The sequence below is a fragment of the Benincasa hispida genome, chromosome 5 (genome assembly GCF_027475165.1).
Source record: "Benincasa hispida cultivar pf3 chromosome 5, pf3_genome.v1.1, whole genome shotgun sequence".
In the NCBI taxonomy this organism is placed as follows: domain Eukaryota; kingdom Viridiplantae; phylum Streptophyta; class Magnoliopsida; order Cucurbitales; family Cucurbitaceae; genus Benincasa; species Benincasa hispida.
In genome coordinates this window covers 6593331-6620975 of record NC_143482.1, presented here as the reverse complement: position 1 = coordinate 6620975, position 27645 = coordinate 6593331, and the positions used below count along the sequence as shown (strand labels likewise).

The 27645-nt window shown below is 31.2% G+C and overlaps 2 protein-coding genes across 7 annotated transcripts; both read right to left on the bottom strand.

The window, feature by feature from the left end:
* Positions 1-16392: 16392 nt before the first annotated feature.
* LOC120077983 (uncharacterized) lies at positions 16393-22643 on the bottom strand. 6 transcript variants are annotated; one of them, XR_005481877.2, is made up of 4 exons: positions 21843-22643; positions 21545-21632; positions 20273-20323; positions 16393-17024 (listed from the first exon to the last, which is right to left on the bottom strand). XR_005481877.2 is itself a non-coding variant. In XM_090313436.1 (4 exons), the coding sequence occupies exons 1-4, from the start codon at positions 21855-21857 to the stop codon at positions 16924-16926; spliced, it is 243 nt and encodes an 80-aa protein (XP_090169562.1). In that variant the 5' UTR covers positions 21858-22643; the 3' UTR covers positions 16643-16923. The 6 variants fall into 6 exon arrangements, 2 of the variants coding, with proteins under 2 accessions (XP_090169562.1, XP_090169561.1); XR_005481879.2 differs by having other exon boundaries at positions 21557-21632; XM_090313436.1 differs by having other exon boundaries at positions 16643-17024; positions 21557-21632.
* A 2831-nt stretch (positions 22644-25474) lies between these two features.
* LOC120078182 (uncharacterized) lies at positions 25475-27206 on the bottom strand. The gene is made up of 4 exons (XM_039032408.2): positions 26862-27206; positions 26211-26368; positions 26039-26116; positions 25475-25751 (listed from the first exon to the last, which is right to left on the bottom strand). Exons 1-4 carry the CDS (start codon positions 26938-26940, stop codon positions 25617-25619), a joined length of 450 nt encoding a protein of 149 aa, XP_038888336.1. The 5' UTR covers positions 26941-27206; the 3' UTR covers positions 25475-25616.
* Between the last annotated feature and the right edge of the window lie 439 nt (positions 27207-27645).

Here is a 27645-nt window from a genome sequence, read left to right as displayed (position 1 = left end):
CGTCTGATTTGGGAGTTGGGAATTTAGCTACACAAGATGGAATTCACTCCTTCCCCAAAGTAGGGGTAAGTAGATAGATAGCCCCATTAAGGGCTGATTCCAGGGCTTGAACGATGTGACGTCACACACCTTCTCATGGCCTGAGAGATGTTCACATAGTTGGACTATGTTGTATTGTTCATTAGAGGGATCAGTGATACTTAAGAAGTGAGATGTAACTACAGGGGCAAAACGGTAAATTGGCCCAGGTGTACTTATGAGCATCTGTGAAGGGTTATCGTATTCATGATTGGTTATATCCAATGGACACAGAAATATACCTGTGGTAAGAAGAGTTTAGTTGTTGGTCTTTAGTGGAATGCCTGGCAGTTAACGGATGGTGGATCTCGTGGCTAAAGAGTTTAGTCAGTTATTCACGTATCGTTGGAGCTTCGAGCCATAGGTCCATAAGGTCCCCTTGGTAGCTTGGATACACGTTGAGAATCAGTTTGTGGGTCAGTTTGAAATGTTCAAATTGACAAGAAGAAGTTTGATTATATATGATATAATTGAACTGGTTAATTATATATGATATAATTAACTAAATGTATGAGATACATTATTTTGGAGAAAATTGGATATAAATGTGATTTATATACTATCTGAATTTTATAGGAACAAATTATCTTTGTATTTAATTTATAAAATTAATTGTGACAACTTTATAAAATTTTATAGATTAATTGATAAACAATAAATTCAATTCAAAATTTTGAGAAAAATAATTACTTAACAATCAAATAATAATAATAATAAAATTATTAATTACAAGTATTTGTAAAATGAGTGATTTAGAATTAAAGTTACTAGAATAATGAACAATTATAAAGTATTAAATTAAACCAAATTTACCTTTCAATAATTAATTTACACCATAATAATTTTAAACAAAATAATTTAATATAATCTCCATTCATAGAATGGAAAAGTATGAGAATAAAATGAAGTAAAATAATAAAATAAAAATAAAAAATAAATACTAAATAGAATGAAGAAGAGAAAAATAAATAAAGGAAAAAATAGAAAAGAAAAACATGTAAAAATATCACATAAAGCAAAAAAAAAAAATGATTAAAAAAGTTGAAATAATGAACATAAAAAGAATAGAAAAATAATGAATAAAAAAGAGAAAAAATAGATGGGAAAAGAAATAAAAATAGAGGAAAAAATGAAAAAGCAGAAGTGAGTTTATTAAAAACCTACCAATTACAATGAAGATAAAAAGCATGTAAATAGAGACATCCTTGATGCTTGGGAAAAATGTTTTCCCAGATAAATACCTCAAATTCTCCAACCAAACAAGTATTTTATATATCTATATCCATTCTTATCCTCTATTCCCTAAAACCAAATAGTCCATAAGAGCATTAGTTGAATCTAAAACATGCCGTTGATCATTTCCCATGAATATTAACATTCAGTAGAGGAAAATTTATAGAGCATGTGAATTGAAAAAAAAAAAAAAGAAGAAAAGAAAAATGAGATTTAGGAAAATTTAAATTGTTTTCATTTTTTAATAAAGAATTAGGAACAAGAATATGGGATGAAGCTAAAAAAATATAGTGTTTTTTCAAACAATTGACAAAAGTAGGGTAGTGAAATCGTGTACAGGGTACACGATAACCATTTGGAAAAATCGTGTACAGGGTACACGATTAACATTTAATCCAGTCACTACTAGGTCAGCTGACTTGGTTGACCGGTTGCATGAAGACTCGTGGTCCAGATCCATGATAGCCATAATCGTGGACCCGGTCCACGAATTTTTTCTTTTTTCTTTTTTTAAAAAAACTAGATTGACTAATTATTATTTTTAATTGGAGATGCTAAAATAATGCAAAAGTCTATTATGATACATAATGGTAGAAATTGACTCACTTTTGTTTTGATATAGATATTTTCTACAAAACTCCATAAGTCTAAATAGAATTTACCAATTCCTTTGTATTTCATTTGTAGTTGTTGCAAATTCCAATTTGAGTATCAAAGTCTCTTTTAGAATCTAGAATAAAATAATAGAATTTATATATTCTAAACAATATTAAGACTTTAGGACTGGGTCCACAAATTCCTTCATTATTAAACTTAACAATATATTTAGTCTACAATGAAAACATAATTATTCTACACTTATATTTAAAAAAATGTCATGATATTAAAAAAGATTTACAATTAGTTTTTAATTTGAAAATGGAAGTTTACATGAAATCTAAAGACGACCCCCTGGCCCTTACCCCTCATGGGGGTTGTCTTCGTGTCCTTCTAAATTAGGTTCACCCTGTTGTCATTGTCATCTACGACGAATACGTCTTCGATCGGTGTCAGCAACATTGAGCTGTCTTGTTTGTTGAATAATACTTTCTATGTTGACCAATGTTTGCTGACACATTGAACCCAACTCTAGTAAGTTGTGCTGCACTGAATATTGTTGTACATCTCCGATAAAATTATTCTGTACAATGAAAAAAATAAATATTAAACAATATTCATATGATATATATAAAAAATGTCTGATTTTAAATCTCTTACCATGCAGTAATAGTAAGCACTACCAGGTGTGATAAATCGCCTCGTGATTGAATCGTACCAGGAAAAATAGTCATCTAATACAGCTGACCCATTTGTTATTTCTCCCTGTGCACAACAATCATGTCGTCCATGCCAGTAGGATATATATTCTGCATGGATTCGATGCTAGTCTTGGTCGTGCTTACCTCTCAAATCAATCTGGTGTAGTGTTGGGAATGCATAGGACAACGAAGGTATCATTTGTCGCAGACCGAACTGTCTCAACACACGATCTGGATAATGCCACACTATTATATGGAAGCATATAAAAGGGTAACGGTCAACCAGATGTCTTCACCATCACGATAGTAATCAGGTAATGATGACCAAATCTGTTGTGTGTATGACGCCCAATTAATCTGACAAAAAAAGAAGATAAGTATACATCCAAAATGTTTTAAATATTCATTTATATATACATTTATATATACATTTGTTACTTGATTGTGCATCAGTCTGTCAAATATTTTTTGGTACACGAGCAACATATTTGCTGACTGTTTAGAGGTAGCTAATACACCATTCCATCTAAAATTATAAAAAATACAATTAATTTATATTCTTACATAAAATGATAACGAAATAAATATATAAATGAAATAATACCGGGCACTAATTGGACGATGATCTGGGGCCTGTAACTGGACTTATGGTGCTATAATTGGAAATCTATCATAAGTCCATACCTGTAGTAGTATCAGTGGTCCCACTATTTCCAACGCTTGTGCATTGGTAGCCCGACAAATTTCTCTATACAATCATGCAAGACATGCACCACCCCACAAGTACGTACCAGCATGCTCGAAATTAGACAGTAGTGAGATGAACATGAGATGCACTAGAGTATTTGACTTGTCAGCGAACAAAAATCTTCCAATAAGTTGCATAATTTATGCTCGTGCATACCTACGTACGCTGATGTCGTCGGCATCGGGAGGTAATTCTGGAAACTGGGACGCCAACCAGGGGTTACTCAATCTTGAGCCTTTCAGATCATCTGGTAGAACGCCTAAGAGCTCTTCATAAACATTCTTCCAATCAGTAGTGAACCTGTCAATGGTTGCCCGTCCACTCGTAACCCAAACTGTATGGCAACATCCTGTAGCGTGATTGTACATTCCCCACAAGGCAGGTGAAATGTGTAAGTTTTTTTGTCTCCAACGCTCAACTAGAGCAATAATGAAGTGCCAATCAAGTTGGATAAATCCAATTTGTGCAACCCAAGAAAACCCATTTGTTCAACGTAGAGAATAATATGGTGATCAAATGGGATAGTATGTTATGCAGATGCCTCCCTTCTCTGACAACTCAAAACTACTGTAGAAGAACTATCCCATATAGATTGTGAACGATGCGTATTTTGTTGATATAGTTGTACAGGATTAGAAGAACCAGGCTCCATTATCTAAGAAGTTCAAATTACATTACATAATAAAATCCATCACATAAAAGATACATAAAAAGATACAATTATATAAAATGAAACTATTACATAAAAAAATAAGTATACATAAAATGATATATATATATATATATATATATATATATATATATATATGAAGATTATACATTTAAATCATGGATCCATAAACTATACATTTTCGAACTTGATCCTCATTTTTATAAACAAAGACATATATTGGAAAAAATTAAAGAAAAAACTTTACCTCAATCAAAGAAAATGCTTCGGATGAAGAAAATCCTTAGGTAGATCGACTCACGGTGGCAGCAACAAGAGAAAATAAGGCAAAGCGGAGGTTTTCGAACGATGTTTGGACGGAGGAAGATCGAAGTTTTTGGAGGAAGAACATTTCGGATTGAGGAAGAAGAAGTGGTGCGGCAGTTTAATGGAGAAGAAAGTCGTATACATGACTTAAAGTCATCGTGTACAGGTACACGATTACCTCAGTCAACGTTGTATGACTGCCCCATTGGCAGTCTGTGCGTACCAGATCAATAGGTACTCGTATACCAGGTACACAATTTAGAGCTAATCATATATTGGGTACACGATTAAGGCGTAATCGTGTACCGGGTACACGATTAAATAACCTATTTTTGTCAATATTTTCAACCACTCTATTTTTGTTAATATATATTAAAATAACATTATTTACAAAAAATCAAGAATATGTTTATAACTATTTTTATTTCTTGTATCTTGAAAAGAAGAAAAAAAATAAACTTATTTAATAACTATCTTTTGTTTCGCGTTTATTGTATTTTCTCCCTTATCTTATAGTTCAAATATAATTTGGTTATATAATAGAAAAGGGTAAATTACCTTTTTTTGTCCTCAAATTTTGAGTCTAGTGTCAATTTGATCTTTAAGTTCAAAATGTTACACTTTTAGAGGGTGTTTAGGGCAAGGAGAATCCTAAGACTATAAACCACGAGTGAATACTATTTTGTAGTCCTCAATTGGATACAGTCAATACTATTCGAAACCTCTATTTATACGACATTTACTATTTGCCACAGTCTTTACTACTTTACATTTATCATTTTTTTTATTCTTTACTACAGTGCTTACTATTTCCTTCTCAAACTAAAATAATCTACCCCTCAAACACATACTATTATAACCCAAACTAAAATAATCTACACTCCAAACACAAACGTTTATGATCCAATTATAATAACCTAGGACTATAATAACCAACTCCTTGCTCCCTCTATATTTAAGTTTTGAATTTGGTTTCAATTTAGTTCCTAAGTCACAAAAAGTTACAATTTCACAATTAGCCAAATTGAAACATAATCCATTGATGGTAAAGCAAAAAAGTGAGCCTCAATTGATTATGTTTATTGTTGTTTACCTGTGTCCCATAATCGTAATGAACTATGACACTCTCCTCCAAATCTGTAATAAAAAGTGCAATCTAATTGAGAAACGAATTGTACTTGAAAATTACGTGGGACCCATTATCTTTACTGTGTTACTATTACAGATATTGTTATTGTAACAGTATGAGAATTATGAGTCTATCACATTTACTGTTATCTTCACCTTTCCTGTTATCGTAAATGTGATAGATTCTCAAATTAAGTAAACGTAATAAAAAACAATTCAATTATGTTTACAAATCAATTACGATTGATCTATTAATAGAATCTCATTACGATTAATTTTTATTATAGTTTGGTAAATGTGGCTTTAATTCAATTTAGTCTCTAGGTTTCATGACTTGTACTTTTATTCTCAAATTTTCAATGCTCATTTTTTTTTTATCTTTGGTGCCAGTGTCTATTAGTTAATTTAAAAGAATTATAATTAATTAATTTTTCACTATTTTTCACCAATAAGTTTTTTTTTTCACCAACATTAAAATTAAATTTAAAATTTTACTTCAAAATTAGGGACATTTTCAAATATAGAAAATGAACTAAACTATTTTGAAATATGCTGAATTTATCAAATGGGCTAATCTTGTTTTTTTGTTATATGTGTAAATAGTTTCAAGTTTTTTCCATTTATAAGAATTTCCCTCATAATTATTTAAAACTAATTAATAGATATTAACGCCAAAGATTAAAAATGAGTATTTAGTTAAAATTTGAGCTTAAAAGTGTAAATTTTGGAAATCTAGGGATAAAATTAAACTAAAACTCAAATATCAAGAGTAAAATTACAACATTTTGAGCCTATGGACCAGATTGAAACCAAACTCAAAACTTAAGTACAAAAAATTTAACATCTTGAAACTTAGGGACCACATAAAAACTAGACCCAAAACCTAAAGATAAAAATGTTTTATTTCACAAGATATATAGTGTTGGGGGTTTCAAGGAAAGGCCTAGACCCATGTGCTAGCCTAACCCAAGGACACTTTAGGAGTTCACACATCACAAAATAGGCAACCTCAAGCTTTGGGTCGAACTAGTCGTGCTCATTAGCCAGAAACCTGCAACCGCAAGAGCTACACTTACATTGACACTATTAATATTGCATACGTCCATAATGAATGTCAGGTGATGAACTCTATAAAAAGTCTGTGTTCGACGAGATTTTCGGAGAAATTTAATTCATGGAATTTGAACTTTATATTTGTATTAATTTCTTTGATATAATGAGTCGATCTCTAGTACATAATCCTTTGATGTTTTCTCTTGAAAAATGAACTTTAATCTTTAACCTTGTTGATCTTCTTGGATGATTGGCCTTTGGACTTGATGATCTTCTTGGAGGATCGACCTTTGGGCTTATTGATTTTCTTGAAGGATTGACCTTTGGACTTGTTGATCTTGTTGATTAGTTTAGATCGGTCTCTAGCTTGTTAATCGTCTTGGATCGGCCTCAAAACTTTAGGAGAGTTATATTCTTCAGATCTTCAGAGCTTTAATCATATGGACTTCAGATCTTCAGAGCTTTAGAGCTTCGGTCTTTAGAATTTGAGAGCTTCAGAGCTTTGGTCTTCAAAACTTGGGAGCTTCAGTGTTCAGAGCTTTAGTATGTCTCCTAATCTTCAAAGCTTTAAGGAAGTTCTATTCTTCAAATCTTTAAAGCCTCAACCTTGGAATCTTCATAGCTTTAGAATTTCAGTCTTCAGAGCTTCAACCTTTATTCTTTAAACCTCTTAATAAAAGGGTAGGGTCACTATTTATAAAGGTTTCCCGTGAGTCTTATATGGGCTTGGGTTCAATTGCTTTTGGGCCCAAATATTGAGCTTGAGCTAAAGTTAGGTATGGGCCTAATCTTTTATTTAGTCTAAAATTTCACCAAGGGCTTGAATTGGATTGGGCCTAAGCAACTTTAATTACTTGACTGATCCCATTTATAATTTCCACAAAAGGCTGGGGCTTTTGGTGTTATGACATGACAACTTGTGATTAGTCGAAATTTCTCATACAACAATCTCATTCCACCACTTCAAGGGATAAATAATATTATGTATGCTTAGCCAATCCAAATAACACATGTACTGATTTAGGCATCGAAGTATATCTGGCTCGTTGACACGCTGGTGTAAGTTCTCTTACAAGTCAACTCAACTGAAATCCTCAAACAAGAGAAACTCCGCCTAGAGACGAGTAGCCTGGAAGAGATTCGCGTGCCAACATATAACATGCATTATAATATATAAAAAACAATTACCAAAAGGTTACATAATATAATATAAATATATCTCAATGCAAAATTAACAACAACAATACAAGTATTTTAACCCCCAAATATTATCCAAATTTTTGGAGTTTATGCCCTAAATCTCGTGGTCTTGTAGTTTATAATTGTATTGTATAAACATTTTTTAATCTAATAAAATAAGTGTATTTTATTCAAATTTAGTTGCATTAACCCATAAAAACTAATAAACTAAGATTCAAAGTTATCTCTGGTAACTTAAACATATATGTGGAGACATACATGTGGATCGTGTTTAAGTGATAGCCTACATGGTCTGTAGTAGATGGGCAAGGCTGGGTACGTTATCCTTGTGACACTACGAATATGACCCGTGTTGTAGTTGTTACAATTGTTGTAAAGTGCTATAAATGATATGATCTTGATCATTTATGTGGAGACATGTGAGCATATTCTATAACACCGTTGCTAGAAAAGACTTACATTTCACTAGGATGATCATAGATAACTTGACCTGAATCCTAGGTGAGTTGTGAACTCCTGTTTATAAAAAAAGGTCTTTTGATCTACATGGGTGAGAGTGGTCAGTTTCGTCGACTCAATATGCCTACCATTTTAGGGATTCGTCTTGGAGAGTTGGGAACGCAGCTTCACAAGAAGGCATTCACTCATTTTCTATAGTTAGAGTAAGTAGAGAAATTACTCCCTTAAGAGTTGATTCTGGGGCTTGAACAATGTGGCGACATACCCTCTCCTAGCCTGAGAGGGGTTCTGTTGTTGTTAAACTATAACTTATTGTTCATTAGAGGAATTAGTGGTATTTAAGGAGTTAAATGTAACTACAGTGACAAAACGGTGATTTTGACCCAACTATATTTACAAGCAATTTGTGAAGGGTCAACACACCATTGATTCGTTATATCTAATAGACATAAAAATATATATATAGTGCGAAGAATGAAATTGTCGGTCTTTAGAGGAGTGACCGACAGTTAGTGGAAGTTGGTTAATTTAATTACAGAGTTTAATTAATTAATCATGTATCATTGGAGCTTTAATCTATAAGTCCATAAGGTCCTCTCGTTAGCTCAATTGGGATTAATGAGAATCGAATTAATTTGAATTGTTCCAATTAATAAAGGGAATTAATTATATGAGATATATATATATATATAATCAATTTAAAATTTAAAATTGGTTATAGTTTAAATTAATGATAGGGGAGGGAATTATTTGATCACTCCCTCTCCCTTTTTTTTCTTCTTCCTGCTTCTTAGATGTACGGAAAAAAAAGTTCTCCCAAGAAGAACTATGTAAAAATTTTTCTCTCAAGAGATTATTCCTTATTCCCTTCCAAAAATTAATTTTTGAAACTCACACACTCTCAATCGATTCTCAGCCTTGAGAATACTGAGGTTGTCACATGGTGGTGTCTAAATTCTTGGAGAATTGTTACTGCGTTAGTGAGTTTGTTCGAAGAGTTCGAATTGTTCATGCTAATCACCGGGAGAGGATTCACGAAAATAATTTGGTCTTCAAGGGTGATTGTTCTTCCACCCTTTATCACCTCTTAATTCTGTGAAAATTGCATGCTTAATTAGAATGTAGATCCATGTTTCCATCCTTTGTAAATTCTTATGTTCCGTAAAATTGAATTGGGACTACGGTCCATTCCACTGTAGGTGTTCACACATCCCTTCACAAATTTGATATATAATATTATTTGTCACTTGAGTCCAGTTCCTTAAATGATGTCAACTCAGATTAAACTCAATTATATTGCTTTTTGTAAATTTCGTAGTGGTAAAATATTAAAGTAAGACTAAATGCATGTTCCATAAACAAAATTGTATATTATTGGATAATTCTAACTGATTCCAAGGGTATAAAATTTAAAAAGCAAAATTTGATATTTGAAACTAAAATAATATATAAATATTGCTACTGCAGTTGTGTTGGCTGATCATTTTTTCTTTAGGCATTCTATTGAGTCCTTTGTCCTTACTCTTGTCAAGGGCTCTTGTCTGTCTAGAGAATATTTTCTCCTTTTATGGTGCAGAGATGATTTTGTTGGCTCTTTGGCCATTGATCTGAAATTAATTAATTTTAATTAATTAATTAATTAATGTTTAGATAATAACAAACTTAAATTAATTTATTAACCATCTGAGTGTTTAAATTATCTATTGCGCAGAGCTCGAAATAACGAACCCAATGCAATTTTAATCGCTCAAATTGAAGTTCAAACGAAGAAAATATGCCCAAAACAAGCTTAACGAAAAAATCTTGAGCTAATGACGTGACAGAATTTTTCTCATCAAATTGGACCCAATTGAAAGGTGACAGTTGGAGCAACGGAGGAGTAACACATTGTGACCTTTTGATTTTTGAATTGGTTTTAAAAAGAAAATTAATTCAATATATGTTTGTATCGACGGCTAGTTTTTGACACATAATAGACTTTTTTTTTTGTTGGGTTTTTAAATTGAAAATGAATTTAATATTATTTTATGTTATGTTTAAAGGCTAATTTTAGAAACAACATTTGTTTTTTTTTTTTTAGGTTTTAAAAGAAATGATTTCAAAAAATAGATATTATTATATTCTTTTCCTGCTTTTGTCTAACTACTAGATGAGTTTAAATCTTCACCATCCAATTTCCTTTAAACAACATCTGATTGCCCAAATTGAATTGGGTTTTCACCTACTCCATCTCTTTTTAAGCTATTCATCTTCTCCATATTTAAAAAAATATAATTTTATATTTTTACAATCCTCAAAATCACATTATTATTCTCTCTAATCACTTAATTGTTCCTTTTCATCTTATTCTTTTGAGATTTATTGTATTGTGAGAATTTATTTGTTGTGAGCTCAAAATATATAAATCTACTTTTTTAGAAAGTTTCTCCCGTATGTTCTTTAATTTTTCCAAACATTTTGTGAGGGTTGCTCTTGATCCCGAAAAAGTGCGATTGTAATGGTTTGATCCTAGAAGGGGTTGAGTTTGCTCTTGAACTCGCAAAAAAAATGGTTTAGCAGTTGCCTCTAATCCGTGGAAAGAGTCGGTGAGATCCTTATCCAAGATCCCAAGAGGTGCTTGGGAAAGCGGATATAGATTAAGTTTGACCAAACCACTATAAAAAAATTTCGTGTTGATTTCTTTATCCCTATACTACTTTAATTTTGCAATTAATGTGTTATTATAGTTTATTACATAAAATTAATTGCAATATTTGTTCATGAAGTTAATTGCTCATATTTATATATTTTGATCTGTAGTTGTCAAATTTGTACGTTCATCATCAATCTTATTATTAAAATTAAATTAGGTACTTTAAAGTAGTATTATTGACTTCTTAATTATTTTGGGTTTAATTTATTTGCATGAATTTATTGTTTAAATTACTTGTTAGCAAAATGTTTGTTAATTTATTTAATGGGGCCCACATTAAAAAAAAGTTTTCATTAATTTTTGTAACCCTATTCACCTTGCTCTAAGGTTGCCATACTAATCCTACAACTTTCCATTTTTGGTACCACGAGAATTTTTTATCTTGCAGATTTGTTTTCTTTTTGTTTCTCTTATTATTCGTCTTTATACGTCTTGTAAGGTTAACCCTTTTGATTATAAGGATTGTAAAAGTGTGAAAAGAACAGGGAGATTTTGTGTGCTTGTTGTAGGAGTGGTGCTTGAGTTTTTATTCAACCTTCTGCAAGTTCATTCTACTTGAGTTGTTGAGTAAACGTTCATTCTTTCTGTTGAGTGATACAACTTTTAGTGAGAAAAAAACTCTTTCAAAGATAAAAGGAATTGCAAAGCTTCATGTTTAAAGTTTAGAGGGAGCCACAGCCACGTGAAGCATATCACGAGAGAAAGTCTCGGGTTTAGGGGAGTTTAAACTTTTCATTAGGAGTAACCTCTTTGTGAGTTTAGATAGTGTACACTATCAAATAAGTATTCCTCTGTAATTACTTAACTCTATTAGTGAAGTTTTTTTCATCAGGCTCTCCAAACGTAGGCGTGGTTACATTGAATTGGATTAATAATTTCTGTGTGTTCCTTCTTCTATTTTTTTCTATTTGATTATATATCCGTGACATTGTATTTGATTAGTATGCTAACTTTTTCAAATTTTAAAAACAAGAAATGAGAGATTATCAAATAATTTTTTCCTTAAAAAAGAGAAATAAGAAACAAGAATGCTATCAAACCTTTCTTATAATAACATTTAAGAAGAAAGTGAGAGGAAAAAAAACTTCAAGTGGAAAAAAGTAGATGTTAACCACAAGAATGAGTGTACATCAAACTTTAAAGACAAACTTTTAAACAATAATAATGCAGAAAGTTGAGCAATAAATAGTTACCCAATACAAAATATGGCAAATCACATGCATGAACTAAAAAAATTAAAAGAATGTTCAATGAATTGGATAAATCTTAGTCATCAATGGTAGAATTTTGGAATATCACACCAAAATTTCTACAATGGAAAAGGTAAAGTTTATGTGTCTTTAAGGGATGGGTCCAAATAATTTTTTTCTTTGATGCATTATTTTTTCCAACCTAACATCATAATTTATTGTTAAGCATGGGGGCAACTTTTTCAAAAGGGGTTATGACATTAATACATATACCACCTAGTTTGCACAATCAACAATAAAGTTTAAAAACAAATATTAAATATTAAAAGTAAATATTGTTTGAAATTAATTCATTTTTATTGTGGATAAAAGTGACTAGTGTTGTCCTTTCTTTTACTTTTGTAGTTTTGTGATGATAAATATTGGTTTCATAATTTCATTACTTTGATTAACCACTTCAAATAGCTATTTCATCCAGGAGAGGTTGTGAAATTGTCCAAAAATAAATAAATAAATAAAACCTCCGACTACTATGATAGAAATAAGTAGAGAAATTTGAGAAAAACAAAACAAAATTGGAAACACAAGAATTGACGTGAAAAAACTTCAAACCAAAGAAAAACCACGGACCAAAAAAACATCGCTATGTGAATATTATTACAGTCACGTAGAGATCTCTCTCAAATCCCAATTACAAAGAAAGTATACCCTAACAGCATTGTATCACATATCTGAGTTAGTTGTATACTAAACTTTAAAATGTTTCGAATTGGAATGTTTTGAAAAAAAAAAAAAAAAAAAAAAAACATAGGTTTATTTATAGTGCTTGGAGTATTACTTTCTTGAACCTTTCTGATGTAAGATAACTGCTTTTCTAATATTTGGTCAAAATTCAAAAAAAAAAAAATCTTAGAGATAATACTTGTACTTGTGCTAGATTCATCATTTACATGATTTAATGGAGATTAAAAGAGCCCATAGGTTTGTCAAATTTGTGCTTGGTAAGGCTCTCATCACATAGAGGTGTGTAGGTATTTGATGTCCCAATTAACTTTGGTAAGAACCTTTGCTATACTTGATACTACAGTAGAAAATGTATTAAGTTTAGTTTCATCCAATACATCTTCTTTAAAAAAAACGTTCAACGGGTTCTTGAATTTTCAATATTATTTTGTTTACATCTAATATGTATCTAAATTTTCAATTTTGTGTCTAATAGACCTATTGATTTTTTTAAATATAAAATATTTCAAAAACTCATTAGTTACAAAATTGAAAATTCAAGGATCTTTCGTAGTTAAATATCAGTTCATAAACTTGTTACTAGTTAGACACAAACTTGAAAATCTAAGGATTAAATTTTGTAGTTTAACTTGAAAATATACATCGGTAGTGCAGACACCTCTAAGAAAGATTTTAGACAGCCCATATAAAAAGAAAAATAGAAGAGATTAATCAAAACCTTTTGAGTTTATTATGAGAAAATTCAAGTTTCTAACTTGTTGATTGATGACATATGTCTTAAGAATTGAGTTATAGTTAGTAGGAGTATTCATGGATTGGATTGGATTGAAGATTGGATTGAAGGACTCTTTTAGACTCAATCCAATTGTTCGGATTGTAAATTTCTTTAAGCCAAATAACCTTTATTAAAAAAATGAACCCAACCCAACCCAACCATGAAATCTTTGGATTGAGTTGATTTGGGTTAGATCATTTATTTAAAATTTTGTTATAAAAGAAGTAAAATATAAATATGTAAAAATCGGATTTAATTATTTTTATATATTGAATTAAGATTAACAACTCAATTTCAATTTATATAATGAAAATTTTCTTTTTAGAGTCCTAAGAAACTATTTTTAAGAGTGGTTGGAAAATAAATTATTAAAAAATAATGAAATTAAATAAAATTAAAATCAATATATTTATAAATAATTGTATCATAAGTAACAAAAGAAATATATTTTAAAGTTAATAATAAGTTCGGGTTGATTAGGATTAGTTTGTATTATATTAGGTGAATCTATGAACCAACCCAACTCATAAAATTTTCATTTATTTGAAATAAACCTAACCCAAATGAGTTGATAACCTAACCCAGACCACATGGGTTGAGTTGGGTTGATCGATTTTTTCGAATTATCAGATTTTTTAAACACCTTTAATAGTTAGTATATTTGGAATGCATTTTTCAAATGTTTAATTTAAACAATAAATTATTTTAGAAAAAAAATAGAGTATTTGACAACTATTCAAAATAGCGTGTGAAGAGTATTTTCAACCATATTTGTCAAAAGTGTTCAAATAAAAACGAACTTTTTGAAAAACATTTTTTTCTCAAGTCAATCCAAACGAGTCCGTAGATTGGCTAATCAAAACTATTTAGATACATGAGAAAATACAAAATCAAACCCCATGACTCATTACTAAACATACAGTACTAAGAAGCAATTGAATAATATAACTTAAAAAAAAAATCATCTTCAGGGTAGTTTGGAAAATATTTCTAAGAATAATGTAAATAAAAAACAATACACAGATATAAAGTAGAGAGAAACAATTGACAAATAGAGTATGGTAGAATTGGATGAAACTCTACATAGTGCAAATTGTGTAGCACGTAAATGATTTTGGTGGTATTGTACCCGATTAGTTTTTAGGTAACACCATTAAATCATGGACATGGTACACAATTTATCTAATTCGTGTATCACCTTCACGAGTTATCAACATTATTTTTAGAAATAGTTTCATGTTACCCTCTTTTCTTGAAGTATTCCTCTCCCTTTCTCTATATATACATATATATAAAAGTGTACTTTCTATGATGACATGGTTGATTAATTAGAAAAGAACAAACTATTATTTAGAAAGTATATAAATTTAATTTTTCTTTTAATTATTTGTCAATTCATTGCCACTCATTTGGCAACCAAACCAATCAAAACCACAAACATGAGGGAAGAAAAAGACTTAATTTTGCAATTTAAATGAAATAATTTTCAAATAAAAACAGTGAAGAGGTTGTCAAAATTGAAAACCCAACTTGGAGATGAGGAATGGAGAACTTTTCATACAGAATATTTTTTATTACTTTAATATAAATATTTATTTTGGGGATGAGATCTTAGCGGTCATCATATAATCTCAACCAACCAAATGAACCAAATTAAACAACATAGAAAGAAACAGAATGTCAATGTCACAAACCATAAATGCAAAACAACTTCATCCATGTTTTTATGATTTTATCAGTTTCACAAATGAAAAATAAGTATCTTTTTAAAAACCAATTAATTTTTACCTTCTTTTTGTGTGAAATTGCCACTTTTAACCCCAAATATATTCTTCTTTCCTTCATTTTGCAGCGTTTTATTTTAGTTTCTTCTTCCTTTTTCCTTTTTTTTTTCTTTTTTTTTTTTGCGATTCTTTTTTCTACATTTTCCCTGCATTTCTTCTTTGGTTTTCTTTTCTTTTACTTTTGTTCTTTTGTTCTTTTTTTCTTATTTTTTCTGTATTTTATTTTTGTATTTCTTTGCATCGAGCATCGAGTGAACTTCTGAATTGAGCATAGAACATATAGCATAGAGTATCGAGGATTGAGGATCAAGGATCGAGTAGCATGTACCTAATATATAACATATAACATATAACATAGAGCATAGAACGTAGAGCGTAGAGCATAGAACATAGAGCGTCAAGTATCGAGGATGAGTACCAAGAAAACTTATAAATCACAGCGTGCAAATGGTTTTCAGGTCGAATGGGTAAATTAACAGGGTGTTGACACAAGTAGAATGCTACTTTTCATTCAATTTTAATGTTTATATATATATATATATATAAATAAGTTCCATACTTTTCAGTACAGGGTAAAAGCAGGAAGACTTGTATAAACAAATGCCTCCACTAGATGGTTTATTTTGAGTAAGGTTAAAGTAAAAGATGATATTATTAACGGTCCATGTTGACCATTTTGACTTTTATTAAGTTTTAGAGTCCATTATCGAGGCGCAACAAAATGGCATCCCCCTTTGCTAATATAATATCTTACTATATCACTACACAAAAAATAAGAGTCATTGTATAATTATCGACTCCTAAAAAGGTAATGAAGGAATGATTTCAATCCAATTAGGATTTAATATCCAACAAATTTCTTCAACACTTAAATGTTGGACAGTCATTGTCATCCAAATTGTCCAATTAGATTAGTCGAAGTGACATTTAAGAGGACGTTTGGGATGCCAAGTTGGTTATACAATATATGGATTATAATAGTCTGTGTTCGAGGTGCGGACAATTTATTAGTCTAAGTAAGAAATACACTATAATAAAGAGGGATTTCAAACAGTATTACTATAGTTAATTGTAAATTATAAATAGTTGTAAACACCACTATTATATTTGGATCCCCAAACATGAAGTGGGTTATAATAATCCGTCCAAAACATGAAGTGCAATAGTAGTCTTTAGAGGGGTGGAGAAGGACCCTCTCATCTGCTTTCATGTTTCTTGTGCGTTTCGGCTTCCAAGGCTTTTTGTAACTTCTCTACATGAGTTATTTTGCATAGTTGGAAATCCTTTTTGTAGATGGTGGTCCTTTCTTGTCCTTGTATTCTTTCATTTTTTTTCTCAATGAAAGTAGTTTTCTTCATCAAAAATAAAAAATAACCCATCCCACCAGCTTTAAGTTGGAGGTCCAAACAACTTTTGAGTAAGTTCGAACACTCACGGATACAAAAAAGAAAAAGAAGATATAGATCTCACTAACTACTAAGGAAATACCCAACAAGAAATATATAAAACAGAAACCAACAAAGTAAGAGAGAGAGAGAGAGAGTCACATGCATGATTTGGCTGGTTTAAGATGCTCCGAGTCTTTCTTTCTCCGAAAGCTTGTTAGAAGCCATGCACATGGTCCTCAAAAGACTGCTCACTTCGTGTTCTGCTGTCTCAATCTTTTCTGTTTCATGGAAGATTTTACAATGAGAGAGAGAGAGAGAAAGACAATGAGAAAGAGAAAGAGAGAGCTGCATAAAGTGAAAAAGTCATCGGGTAAAATTTTAGAGCTACTCACTAGCTTGTCTGCTGGTGAATGGCGTGGGGCTTCACAATATTCAATTTTGTCTTACCTTTGGACCACTGCCAGTCTGCCATCTGGTTTTTCTTCATTATTTAGTTTATCATATTCATCAGCTTTTTTCCAAACCCTTACAATACAACATAATTCAACAACAAAAATTGAGACAATCACTTTACTTCCCCCTCTCTATTTATATCCCTTACCAATACCCTTCATCTTCCTCCAAATTATAACACAAACTCTTTATTTCTCTATTTTTCTCCTTCTCATTTGCCGTGTATCACCAGCAGTTGAAGCTGCCAGCATGATCTAAACTTCTTCTTGCTCTCTTCACACAAGCAAGGAAAGATCAGATCATATGGTAGCTTCACCTTTTGATGGTATCACGAGAAAACTAAACTAAACCACCATTCCATTATTCCTCTTATTCTCCCTATTATAGAAGCCTAACCCACTTTCTATCTTCTAATTCCAACACTACCAAACAGCTCCTTTTGGCTGCAGAGCTTCAATTTTACTAGTTTTAACCACTACCCCATTTTTTCTTCCTTGCTGAGTTCAATTTATTTTAGCAAATTCTTCTACATTAACCAACCATTTATGGATAAACTCTTTTCATTTCTTTTTATTCTTTTTTTATTTTCTTTTTGGATCAGTTTGTGTGCATCTCGATAATCTCACGAGATAATCTGTTTGACCCTACAACATTTGGATGCCATGAAAAACACATAGGATATTAATCTTAAGTATAGGTGGCTCTATTATGGATGAACCTAAACTCTTTTCATTTCTTCTTGCAGTGTTTCGTCCAATTCACCTTAACAACTTCCTGTATAGGAAAGACACTTTTTTTTTTCTCTCTCTCTCTCTTGTCTTGCAGGTTGGCTTAATTTGATCCTGTCATGGACAATAATATACTTATTTTGTAGAAAGAGTTGTGGAGAGAGAGCAATGGAGATTCTTGAGATTTGGCTAAAAATGGGGTATGAAGCAGATCTGCACTTGCAATTCCGAGTGGAATAAATGCTTGGGTCTCTGCTCTGGGAATCTCTCGACTGATGTTACTGTTAGGGTTTTGAGTGACAGAACTTCTCTTATCCAAAGAGGTTTTGATGCTTTTGAGATCCCGTTCTCTATGCTTATTGCTTTGAAACTCTACAAACTTTTATTTATTATTTCTTTCTAAAATATATTATATACAAAAGTTTAAATCGAATCGGAATCAAGAATTCGGTTAAATAATTTATTTTCAAGAAATTGGAGTATTATTATTCCAGCATCTTATATATCATCTTAAAAGTTGAAAGCTCCTGAGGGATGGGTGATTCGAATACTTTGTCCTAATGGGTTATTTTCGTTTTATTCGGAGGAAGCATTAAAAAGAGAAGGGTACAAAAAATATAAATGAATACTGTTTCCACGTTGTTGGAGGCATTTTATATTCCATTATTCCCAAACATGAACAGTTGTGGATGTTTGTTTTAGGGAAAAAAAACTTAGGTAGCGCTGGCTGCCCCATCTATTGTGGGGCTCGACTACCACTCAATTGAAATGTGTCACGTGATACGTTTCTTTAAATGATTTTTTTTATGCGTGCAGAGGAGATGGAAGCATGAAATTAGTAGAGGTTGCGTCTAACCATTGTTCTTGTTTTAGGCTTTGACAAATGATGAACTCGAGCAAACCTATATTCCATTTTTGAAACAGTATACAGCTATAATTGTTGGGTTGGCCTCTTACCATGCTCATCTTTACTAGCAATTTTAGTCTCGCTTTAATAAGGGTGACTCCACCTTTTCATCCCATCTCCCTTCATCTTTTTCTCTCAGTATTAATCTTAATCATGTTTGATTATCTATAAACAAGAAAAATAAATTGAAAGGGGATGAAATTAATCCTAAGAAACAAGGGAAGTAATCCAATATTACACGTTAAATTTATACAATTTGCAGTTCAAAAGCTGAATTTATGTTTGATACGAGCCTATGGATTTATTAATTCCACAGGTACATAAAGTTAGGCTATCAGGATTTCAATTATACAAAGCATAAACCCACAAGCAAAATACAGCATAAATCCAGCTTTCTATGATTAATTTAGGGTATAATCCAAACATGAATTATGCCAATCTAGGTTTCTTCTTAATGACAAACTACATCATCTAAAGCTTATTAAACCGGTGCTAATTAATTAATAAAACAACAATAAACTACTGATATAAACCTACCCAAATCAATTAACTAAAGCAAACTGTTTTCCAACTAATTGTCAACTAATTCCCTTCATCGATCATCGTGACGTGCACTCGGTCTATAAAAGAAATTTAACAAGACTCCTATGCCTAGTGGGAGTGGTTGAGCCCAATCCAGAAGTCTCCTTGGAGATCATTCCAAATCCAAAGTGGTAAGGATGCAACCTTCCAAATTAATGCAACAAATTCCACCCAAACTCTTAAAACTTTATTTCCATAATTCTTTTCATCAATTTTCAGCAAACCAATCAACTAACTAACCAGCCTTGAGTAGAGCTTGACAAATCAAAACATATAACCCACAATCAAGAAGCCAAATGTTTGAATCCTCCCATTCTCATATTTGTTGAAGGAAAAAAAAACCTCAAGAACAATGACGAAGTTAGTTTTTATCATTGCATGCTAATGGTTGGTTTAATAGGAAGAATATCTTATTCAATTGCCTCCTTGTTGATGAGAAAGGATTTTCTAGTTACCACTTAGAGCAAACATACCCAAATCTCATACCAAGGGATCAGAGTCATTGGAACTATTTTGAAATCGACAGTATCCAGACGGGGAGGTCTGAATTGACTTAAGGATTAGGAGAATGTTTCATGGTGTTTAGTGTTCATAGGAGGAGACGTCTCTCTGCTAAGTGTAATGTTTCTTTCTCAATGTCTGTTTACAAGGAGCCTTTTATTTTGAGCTTTTCTTTTCATATGGCACATTTCTATTCTAAAGTTTGGTCTTTCGTTAAAGGAAATAGGGGGGAGAAAAAGAACCATATCGTATTTAAATAACAAGCATATTCTTTTTTCACAAAATTGTGCCTACGCTATTGTATTTTCACAAATATATCTCGATTACTTATCTTCTTCACACATGTATCTCGTACCTTCAGATATATCATGGAAATGAATTTCGATTTCCCTGAATTCCGACCAATCTGCAATAAAATCTACAATTACTCAAATCGACTGTGGTAAGTATCGGGTTAATCAAGCAAACCATTTCCATCAAACTCACATTGATTTAACCACAGATGCCACAAAGGATCAGAACCAAATTATGCATTGAAAAGATGCTCTAATTTGGATGCTTTGTCCGTCATTCTATTTTTAATGACGATTAATGAAGAAAAACAGAGGTTCAATGTATCTCATTCCTACCGTTCTATGAAACTGAGGTCTCATTTGGTAACCATTTATTTTTTGGTTTTTGATTTTTTAAAATTAAACTTATAAACACTCCTTTCACCTCTAGGTTTCTTGCTTTGTTATCTACTTTTTACCAATGTTTTAAAAAACCAAGTCCAATCTTGAAAACTATAAAAAGAAATTTTTAAGAACTTGATTTTTTTTTTTTTTTGAAATTTGGCTAAGAATTCAACTCTTGTACTTAAGAAAAATGCAAATCGTTGTAAGAAATTGAGAGAAAATAAGCTTAATTTTCAAAAACAAAATAGTTGTCAAACATGATCTTAATTATAAGGATTTCAGCTTCAGCTTGGAGGATTGGTTTTCAAGTAGTTCTAAACCAGCACTAGATTAAAAAGCTTAGTTCAAGGTGTTAGGCTCCGATATCAATTTTGATTCACGTGGTCTAACATCTAAATAGTGAATTTAATATAAAATTGAGAGAAAATAGTATTGCAGGAATTCAAACTCATGATTCCTACTTTGATAAATACTACTAAATCTAAGAGTAAATATCAAGTTATTAGGCCAGGTAACTCAATCTTTCAAATTTATATTTTAACATGTAGATTGATGGGCAGAGGATGCTTTGATTAGTTGATATTGATCCTACTTGATGCAGTGCATTAGAATGATGACATCAAAAGCCATGAAGAAATGGGAAACCCATCCTAAGGAGAACAAAATATTCCATTAGAAGGAGACTCTCCTAACTCACCATAATCCATAGTTCTTTATACTTTATAAGTACACACTCTGGCTTTTTCTAGCCTTACAAAGAAATGGGAAGAAAAGACTGCAGAATTCCAAGGAAACTATTTAACAACTTAACTAAAGTAATATACTAAAATTAATTTGACTAAACATAAGATAGTATTCAACTTATGCAATTAAAACAAAACTATAATATTATTCCCTGCACCATACTCACTTAACAAACTAGAAATAAATGTTTATGAACCTGGAATTACCAAGAAACTGACCCGGATTGTGGTACATGTACAAGTATGGCCGTCCGAACGGATATTTCCAATTATTAAGTATAAGCAAGGAACTTGCCTGTACATGAACACGGAGAAAGATTCAATTATACTGTTTTCAATAATCAATACTATGCGTTAGTCAACAAATGCATCATAATCTTCCATACTAAGATTAATGGGAAGTCCTGAAAACAGAGTCAACCCACGATGTGATTTACCAAGGAACTTTGTTTTCATTAAATGCTATTGTATTTGAACTTATCAACAAAAGAATGAGGCAATATACCTCTAAATTATTCATCTTCGTTTGAACTATTCCTTGCTCGTCCACTGATCAGAGTTTTCCATCAAAATCCTCCATAACTTGAATTACCATCACCAAGACCAATTCCAGAAAAATGTAGTTGTCTAGAATAATTCACTAGCTCGATAAGTCGTCTCCCCAAGACCAACTCCAGAAAGATTTCGTCTGATGTCAATTAAAGGGATAACAAAATTTTTATTAGCTATTGATGCCCAACAAACCAACATCTTCGCTTCCTTCTCTGTAATCTTTCCCCTCCTCGCCACAATCCTAGCTTCCATAAACGGTTTAGAACACTTCTCCTTCGCAAAACCGACACATTTCTCCTCAGCGGCAGCCAAACAAGCCTCCATTTCTCGCTCTTCGCAATGCTCCCTCTCCTTCAAATCCAACCCCTTCTTCGACCGTAACAAAAATCCCCACCAGGGCGGCTTGCACTTGTTGGAAGCAGTTATTGAGCAACCGATTCTGGCGCCGGCCTTGCATTGTTCGATAATCTTCGACTCGCATGTTTCGTACCCAGATTGCCATGCTTGCGAATCCCTAAATGCAAGCAAGTACGGACCTGCGGAGGGATTTTCAGATTGAGAAGCTCGAATTGGGCCACGAAGAAGGGGAATTGGGCGTTGGAAGGTGATAATTGTGGAAGAGGCCGAGTATTCGTCGGGATTATGGAGTTGCGAGGGCTCCATCATCGGAGGGTTCACAAGCTCATCGTCACCGTCGACGTTTAACTTCTGAAAAAATACAAAGATTTGTTTTTTTTTTAATTTTTAACTAAAAATAATTAAAAGGTTTGTTTTCAAATATCGTGTCTCTAGAGAATCAGACATCCATGGATACATGATATTTGATTATATTTACGAGTATTTTTACCAATTTTATCACTAAAAATAATTATCCATATTTACAAGTTTTTTAAGGGAATAATTTTATAAGTTAAATTACAAAATAACTCCAAAACTTTTTTTATTTTAAAGCACTCTTTTTTTTTTTTTATGGGAAAAATCTTCCACTTCTACTACGCAAATAAGTCGAAAATAACTAAAAAAAAACTTTAAAAAAAAATAAAATCAAAAATACAAGACAAGACTTAGAAAACTCTCAATTGAAAAAAAAAAAAAAAAAAAAAAAAACCCACAGTCCACCAGAAAGAAAATCCTATTTGAAAATTTGTTATAATCACACGTAACAATCCTGTCTCCCAATCAAGTTTTTTATATTATTTACACATTTTTCCTACTATCAACTAGAGAATACAAAAATAATAATAATAATAATTAATTAAAGTTAGCACACTGAACTAGTATTTCTAACTAGGACAATTGAAAAACCAAAGGTATGAGCTTCTTTTATAATGTAGAGCCCGTGACTTTCCAACATTTTCAATGTAGGACAAGTTCATGATTTCTCTAAACTTTTTCAAGTTAAAATTGTCTTATCTTTTGTATTTGAGGTTTTTTTACCCTTTGTTGGAGGTCATATTTGGAGAAACTCTTCAATTGCTAGCAAATGGAGAATGGTCAGCACAAATAGAAAAAGGAAAATTGAGAAGAAGAGAAAAAAAAAATTAAGGGTAGTTTTATAATTTTGGTTCATAATGATGTAAGTAAGAATACAAAATTCTTAAGCTTGAAAGAGTGGGATAAAAACCATTTTGGATTCTAAGATTTGGTCGTTTAATCAATTATCTCTTCTTTATTACAATGTCAACAAAAATTAAAACTTAGAATGTATTGCAAATATTGACATGGTCAGAAATAACATATTCAAATTTTTACCTTACAAAACTAGCACCATTTTTTAAAATTCGTTCAAATAGCTTTTCTCGGTTATTCTCGAACAAAATCGACCATCAAAATTTAGTTTAAAAAATTAGCTTTTTCTAATTTATCAATGTTTTGCTCTTTTGGGCCTTTCTCATAGAAGTTAGACCGAGATTCTAGTAAGTTTTTACAAATATTATGTGATCTTCCTGAATCTTATACCAAATCTTATATATTTTCAAAATTTCTCCAAATTCGATTATATTTATTAAATATTATATCAAAATCATATGTAATTTTTTAAATCTTTAGCCAAATTTTCAATTTCCAAATCAATTTACCAATTATACAGATGAATTTTTTAGATAGATCTCAGGTGATTGATTTTGATTTTTAAATTTTTTCAAAAAAAGATAAAATATGAAAAATATATAAAATCTCAGTATGAATATCAGGCAGATTAACACCGAGATCAGTGAATTCTCGGGCAGATTAATGTCGAGATTTTATATATTTTCCATATATTACTTTTTTTCATTTTACAAAATTTAATCTTTCACAAAATTTAAAAATCAAAATGCAATCATCCATCTGAAAAATTTTAGAAATTCATATAATCATCGAAACAGAAATTGGCCTATTACATAATAATTGAATATAATATTGATAAAATAACTAAATTTGGAGATTGAAAATATATAAGATTTTTATATAAGATTTGAATAGATTAACTGATATTTGGAAAAATTACTAAAATATCAGCATTAATCTTTTCGAAATGTACGTTCAAAATGGTCAAAACAAAATTTTCAACCAAATCTGGGTAGTCAATCTCGTCTGAGATCCACTCGACAAAAATTAGTTTAACGACTTTTCAAAAAACGTGCTAGTTTTGAGAGATGAAAAGTTGAGAGTGTTATTTCTAATATTTTTTGAAATCTACCATATTCCTATTAATTGAGTATAGTTAAGATAGACTCATAATTTAACTTGGATAAAATAAAACAATACATGTTCAATTCTTGAAATTTTAGGTGTGTGGATTGTTTGCTTGTTTGTTTTCCTTTTGAGCTCAACATATAAAGTTGGGAATTCAAAACATTGAGTTGGGTTAATTAGTTGAATTATGTTAAAACTAACGCTTTAAATTTAATTAGTTTACTTTAAAAAAAATAATATCATTCTAAACTATTTTAAAATTTACATATTGATGTTTGTGATTTGTTGGAAAAAAATATGATACCCCAACTAATAAAATTAAGAATACATATTAAAAAATTAGTGATGGAATTGGAAAGAGATTAAATGCACATATTTTTTAGTACAATATGAGTGGAGGACTTCAAACACAAATCTCTAAGTCCCTAACGTAAATTTATACATATTATTTTCAACACATAACAAATGTCAGCTATCCATCCCACGATTAATATTTACATGTCTAGAAGTTAACAAAATACATTTTTCAACATTTTAGTCCTTGCTACATCATCTATCATTAATTAAACTAATAATCGTAGGAGCCAAGAAACCATTTTGAACCATTTTCCAATCTGGGAGTTCATTATCTTTTAATCGTAGTTTTGTCAAAAACGATGCTAATTAGGTTCGTACCTAAAAAACCGTTAGATTCTTCATGGATATAACTATATGATTATCTCATTTTTAGAACATATAATGTATGTCATTCTCCTAAAACAAATGTGAGAATTCATATGTTCTTGCAGATGTGATGATATCTCCACAAAACAAATATGAGAAACTAGATGGTCATAAAATGGGCATATCTAAGATTAACACAAAACAAACATCACCCAAAAGCAAAGTGAAGATAAACAGTGAAAAGGGTGGAAAAATCACATTTCTTTGCTCTTTATTATAAATCTAACTTTAGTATCCTAATATACAGTGAGGGCAAATGGTACCAATAAACATAAATGAAAGATTCTTCTTAGGATTTTGAAGTTTCATCTATAATGTACAAATGAAATCAACTGATTGTCATTATCCTGGCAAACTCTTCATAGCTCACTCGGCCATCGCCATCCAAATCGGCCTCTCGAATCATTTGTTCAGCCTCATCGTCTGTCAATCTCTCTCCCAAATTTATCATTACATTTCTCAACTGCAAACTCAAATCGTTGAAATCATTTTGTCGGTAAGACATTTTTATTGGACAATAATATAATGTAGCTTTTGTGGATTGTTTGTTGACTTTCAGGTTTTAAACTTTAAAGTAGCCTGCCTTTTCGTTTTCATTGACTAATGGCAATGGCCTTCAAATGAGTTCAGGGGGCAGGCAAAACAACAAAACAAGCATAACAGCAGAGAGAGATCCTTTGGCAAAATGAAGATTTGTGTGTTGTGAAACCCAATTCAGAGAGAAATGGAAGAAAAAAATTGAAAATTTACCTCAAAAGCTGAGATATAACCATCTTGGTCTCTATCAAACACTTTAAAGGCTTCTTTTAGCTCCTCAGTAACATTGTCCTGCAAAAGCCAACCCTTTCTAAGCCACCATGTACACATAAAATGGCCATTACAATTCATCTGTACCCTTTCTTTTCTTTTTTTGCTCTCTTACCTTCATTTTTCTTGCCATGACATTTAGAAACTCATCAAAATCTATCGTCCCGTTACTATCGACATCAACTTCACTTATCATATCTCTAACTTCATTCTTGGTGGGATGTCCATCCAATGACTGAATTACTGCCCCTAGCTCTTCCACAGTGATGAATCCTACAAATATCCCCACAAGTTTCACTCAGCAGTCATCCTTAAACCTTCACCCTTTATAAACTCAAAAGAAAACAGTTCTCACAAAGAATCAAAAAGCGATAGCTTAAACTAATTTTGAATTGTAAAAGTTCAGCTTATCAAAACTAAGAGAAAGAACAACTTATTGACTAAAAATAGATCATCATGCTCAAGTATCTCACCACAGAACCAATTTTTATCATGTAATCTGTTAGTAATCTCTGAATTTCCAGATTCTGTTTAGTTTGTTAATATTCAGTTGAGTCTAATGAACAAACCATAAATTTTACAAAGTGGGTATAACCCAATACTAATAAGCATGCAAATTTCTTTCTTCGATGTGGGTGGTTCAAATCTCAATACCCCACTTCATGTATTATGAAAAAACTATAAATTTGAGCCTCAGGTTTCGTTCAGGAACAATATCAAACATGTGGTAGGCAAGAATGAAAAAGGAAGAGAAATATGAACGCACCATCAGCATCCTTGTCGATTAAACAGAAGGCTTCACGAAAATCAGCGACCTGATCTTCTGTAAGAGCTTCAGCAGCCATAATAATTGACAAAATTGAAAAGGAGGAAGAAGAAAACAAAGGAATTTGTGGTGGTGCAATGGGACTCCAAAGTTTATATTCATATATATATATATAGACACATGTTGCAATCAGTAGGTGAGGGAAAAAAGAGAATAATATTGTTGATTGTTCAATGAAAAATTGGAATAGTCAAACGCGCTAAAAGAAAACTACAATTTTCCCAGAAATTTTTTTCTCCACTTTGAATGAGAAATTTTCTAGATTGGAAAAATTTGTTGGACCCCAGAAAAAAAATAAAATAAAATGAAGCACATTGTCATAGAGATAATGGCGAGTTTCATACCCAATTTCTTGGGGTCAACCAAATCGGACTTAATTAACATTTGGTTTTTTTATTTTTGTTTTTAAAAATTAACAATATTTACCTTTCTAAATTTTTTCTTTTGTTATCTATTTTTATCAATTATTTAAAAAATCAAGTTTATTTGGAAGAAATCGAAAGATTTAAATTATTATAAGAAATTGAAAAAAAAATAAGATCAACTTTTAAAAATTAAAAAAAAAAAAAAAAGAGGCCTAACAATCTCAAAGTTGATGAAATTTTATTTTAATGAATTCATATTGAAATTATAAATAATTACAGTTCTTTCTTTCTCATCCAATATATATATATAATCAGAGTAGGAGATTCGAATTATAAATCTCATAGTTGCTAACACATGT

What these genes read in the sequence shown, in the direction of transcription:
- LOC120077983 (XM_090313435.1), bottom strand. An exon ending in CAATCCGGGTCAGTTTCTTG is followed by an intron (nt 20,324 to 21,544) that starts GTAATTCCAGGT and finishes ATTTTATTGCAG; the next exon opens with ATTGGTCGGAATTCAGGGAA. An exon ending in TTTCCATGATATATCTGAAG is followed by an intron (nt 17,025 to 20,272) that starts GTACGAGATACA and finishes TCCATGAAACAG; the next exon opens with AAAAGATTGAGACAGCAGAA.
- LOC120078182 (XM_039032408.2), bottom strand. Translation starts at nt 26,940, where the DNA reads ATGGCTGCTGAAGCTCTTACAGAAGATCAGGTCGCTGATTTTCGTGAA. An exon ending in TCATGGCAAGAAAAATGAAG is followed by an intron (nt 26,117 to 26,210) that starts GTAAGAGAGCAA and finishes TGGCTTTTGCAG; the next exon opens with GACAATGTTACTGAGGAGCT. An exon ending in GTTATATCTCAGCTTTTGAG is followed by an intron (nt 25,752 to 26,038) that starts GTAAATTTTCAA and finishes TTGAGTTTGCAG; the next exon opens with TTGAGAAATGTAATGATAAA.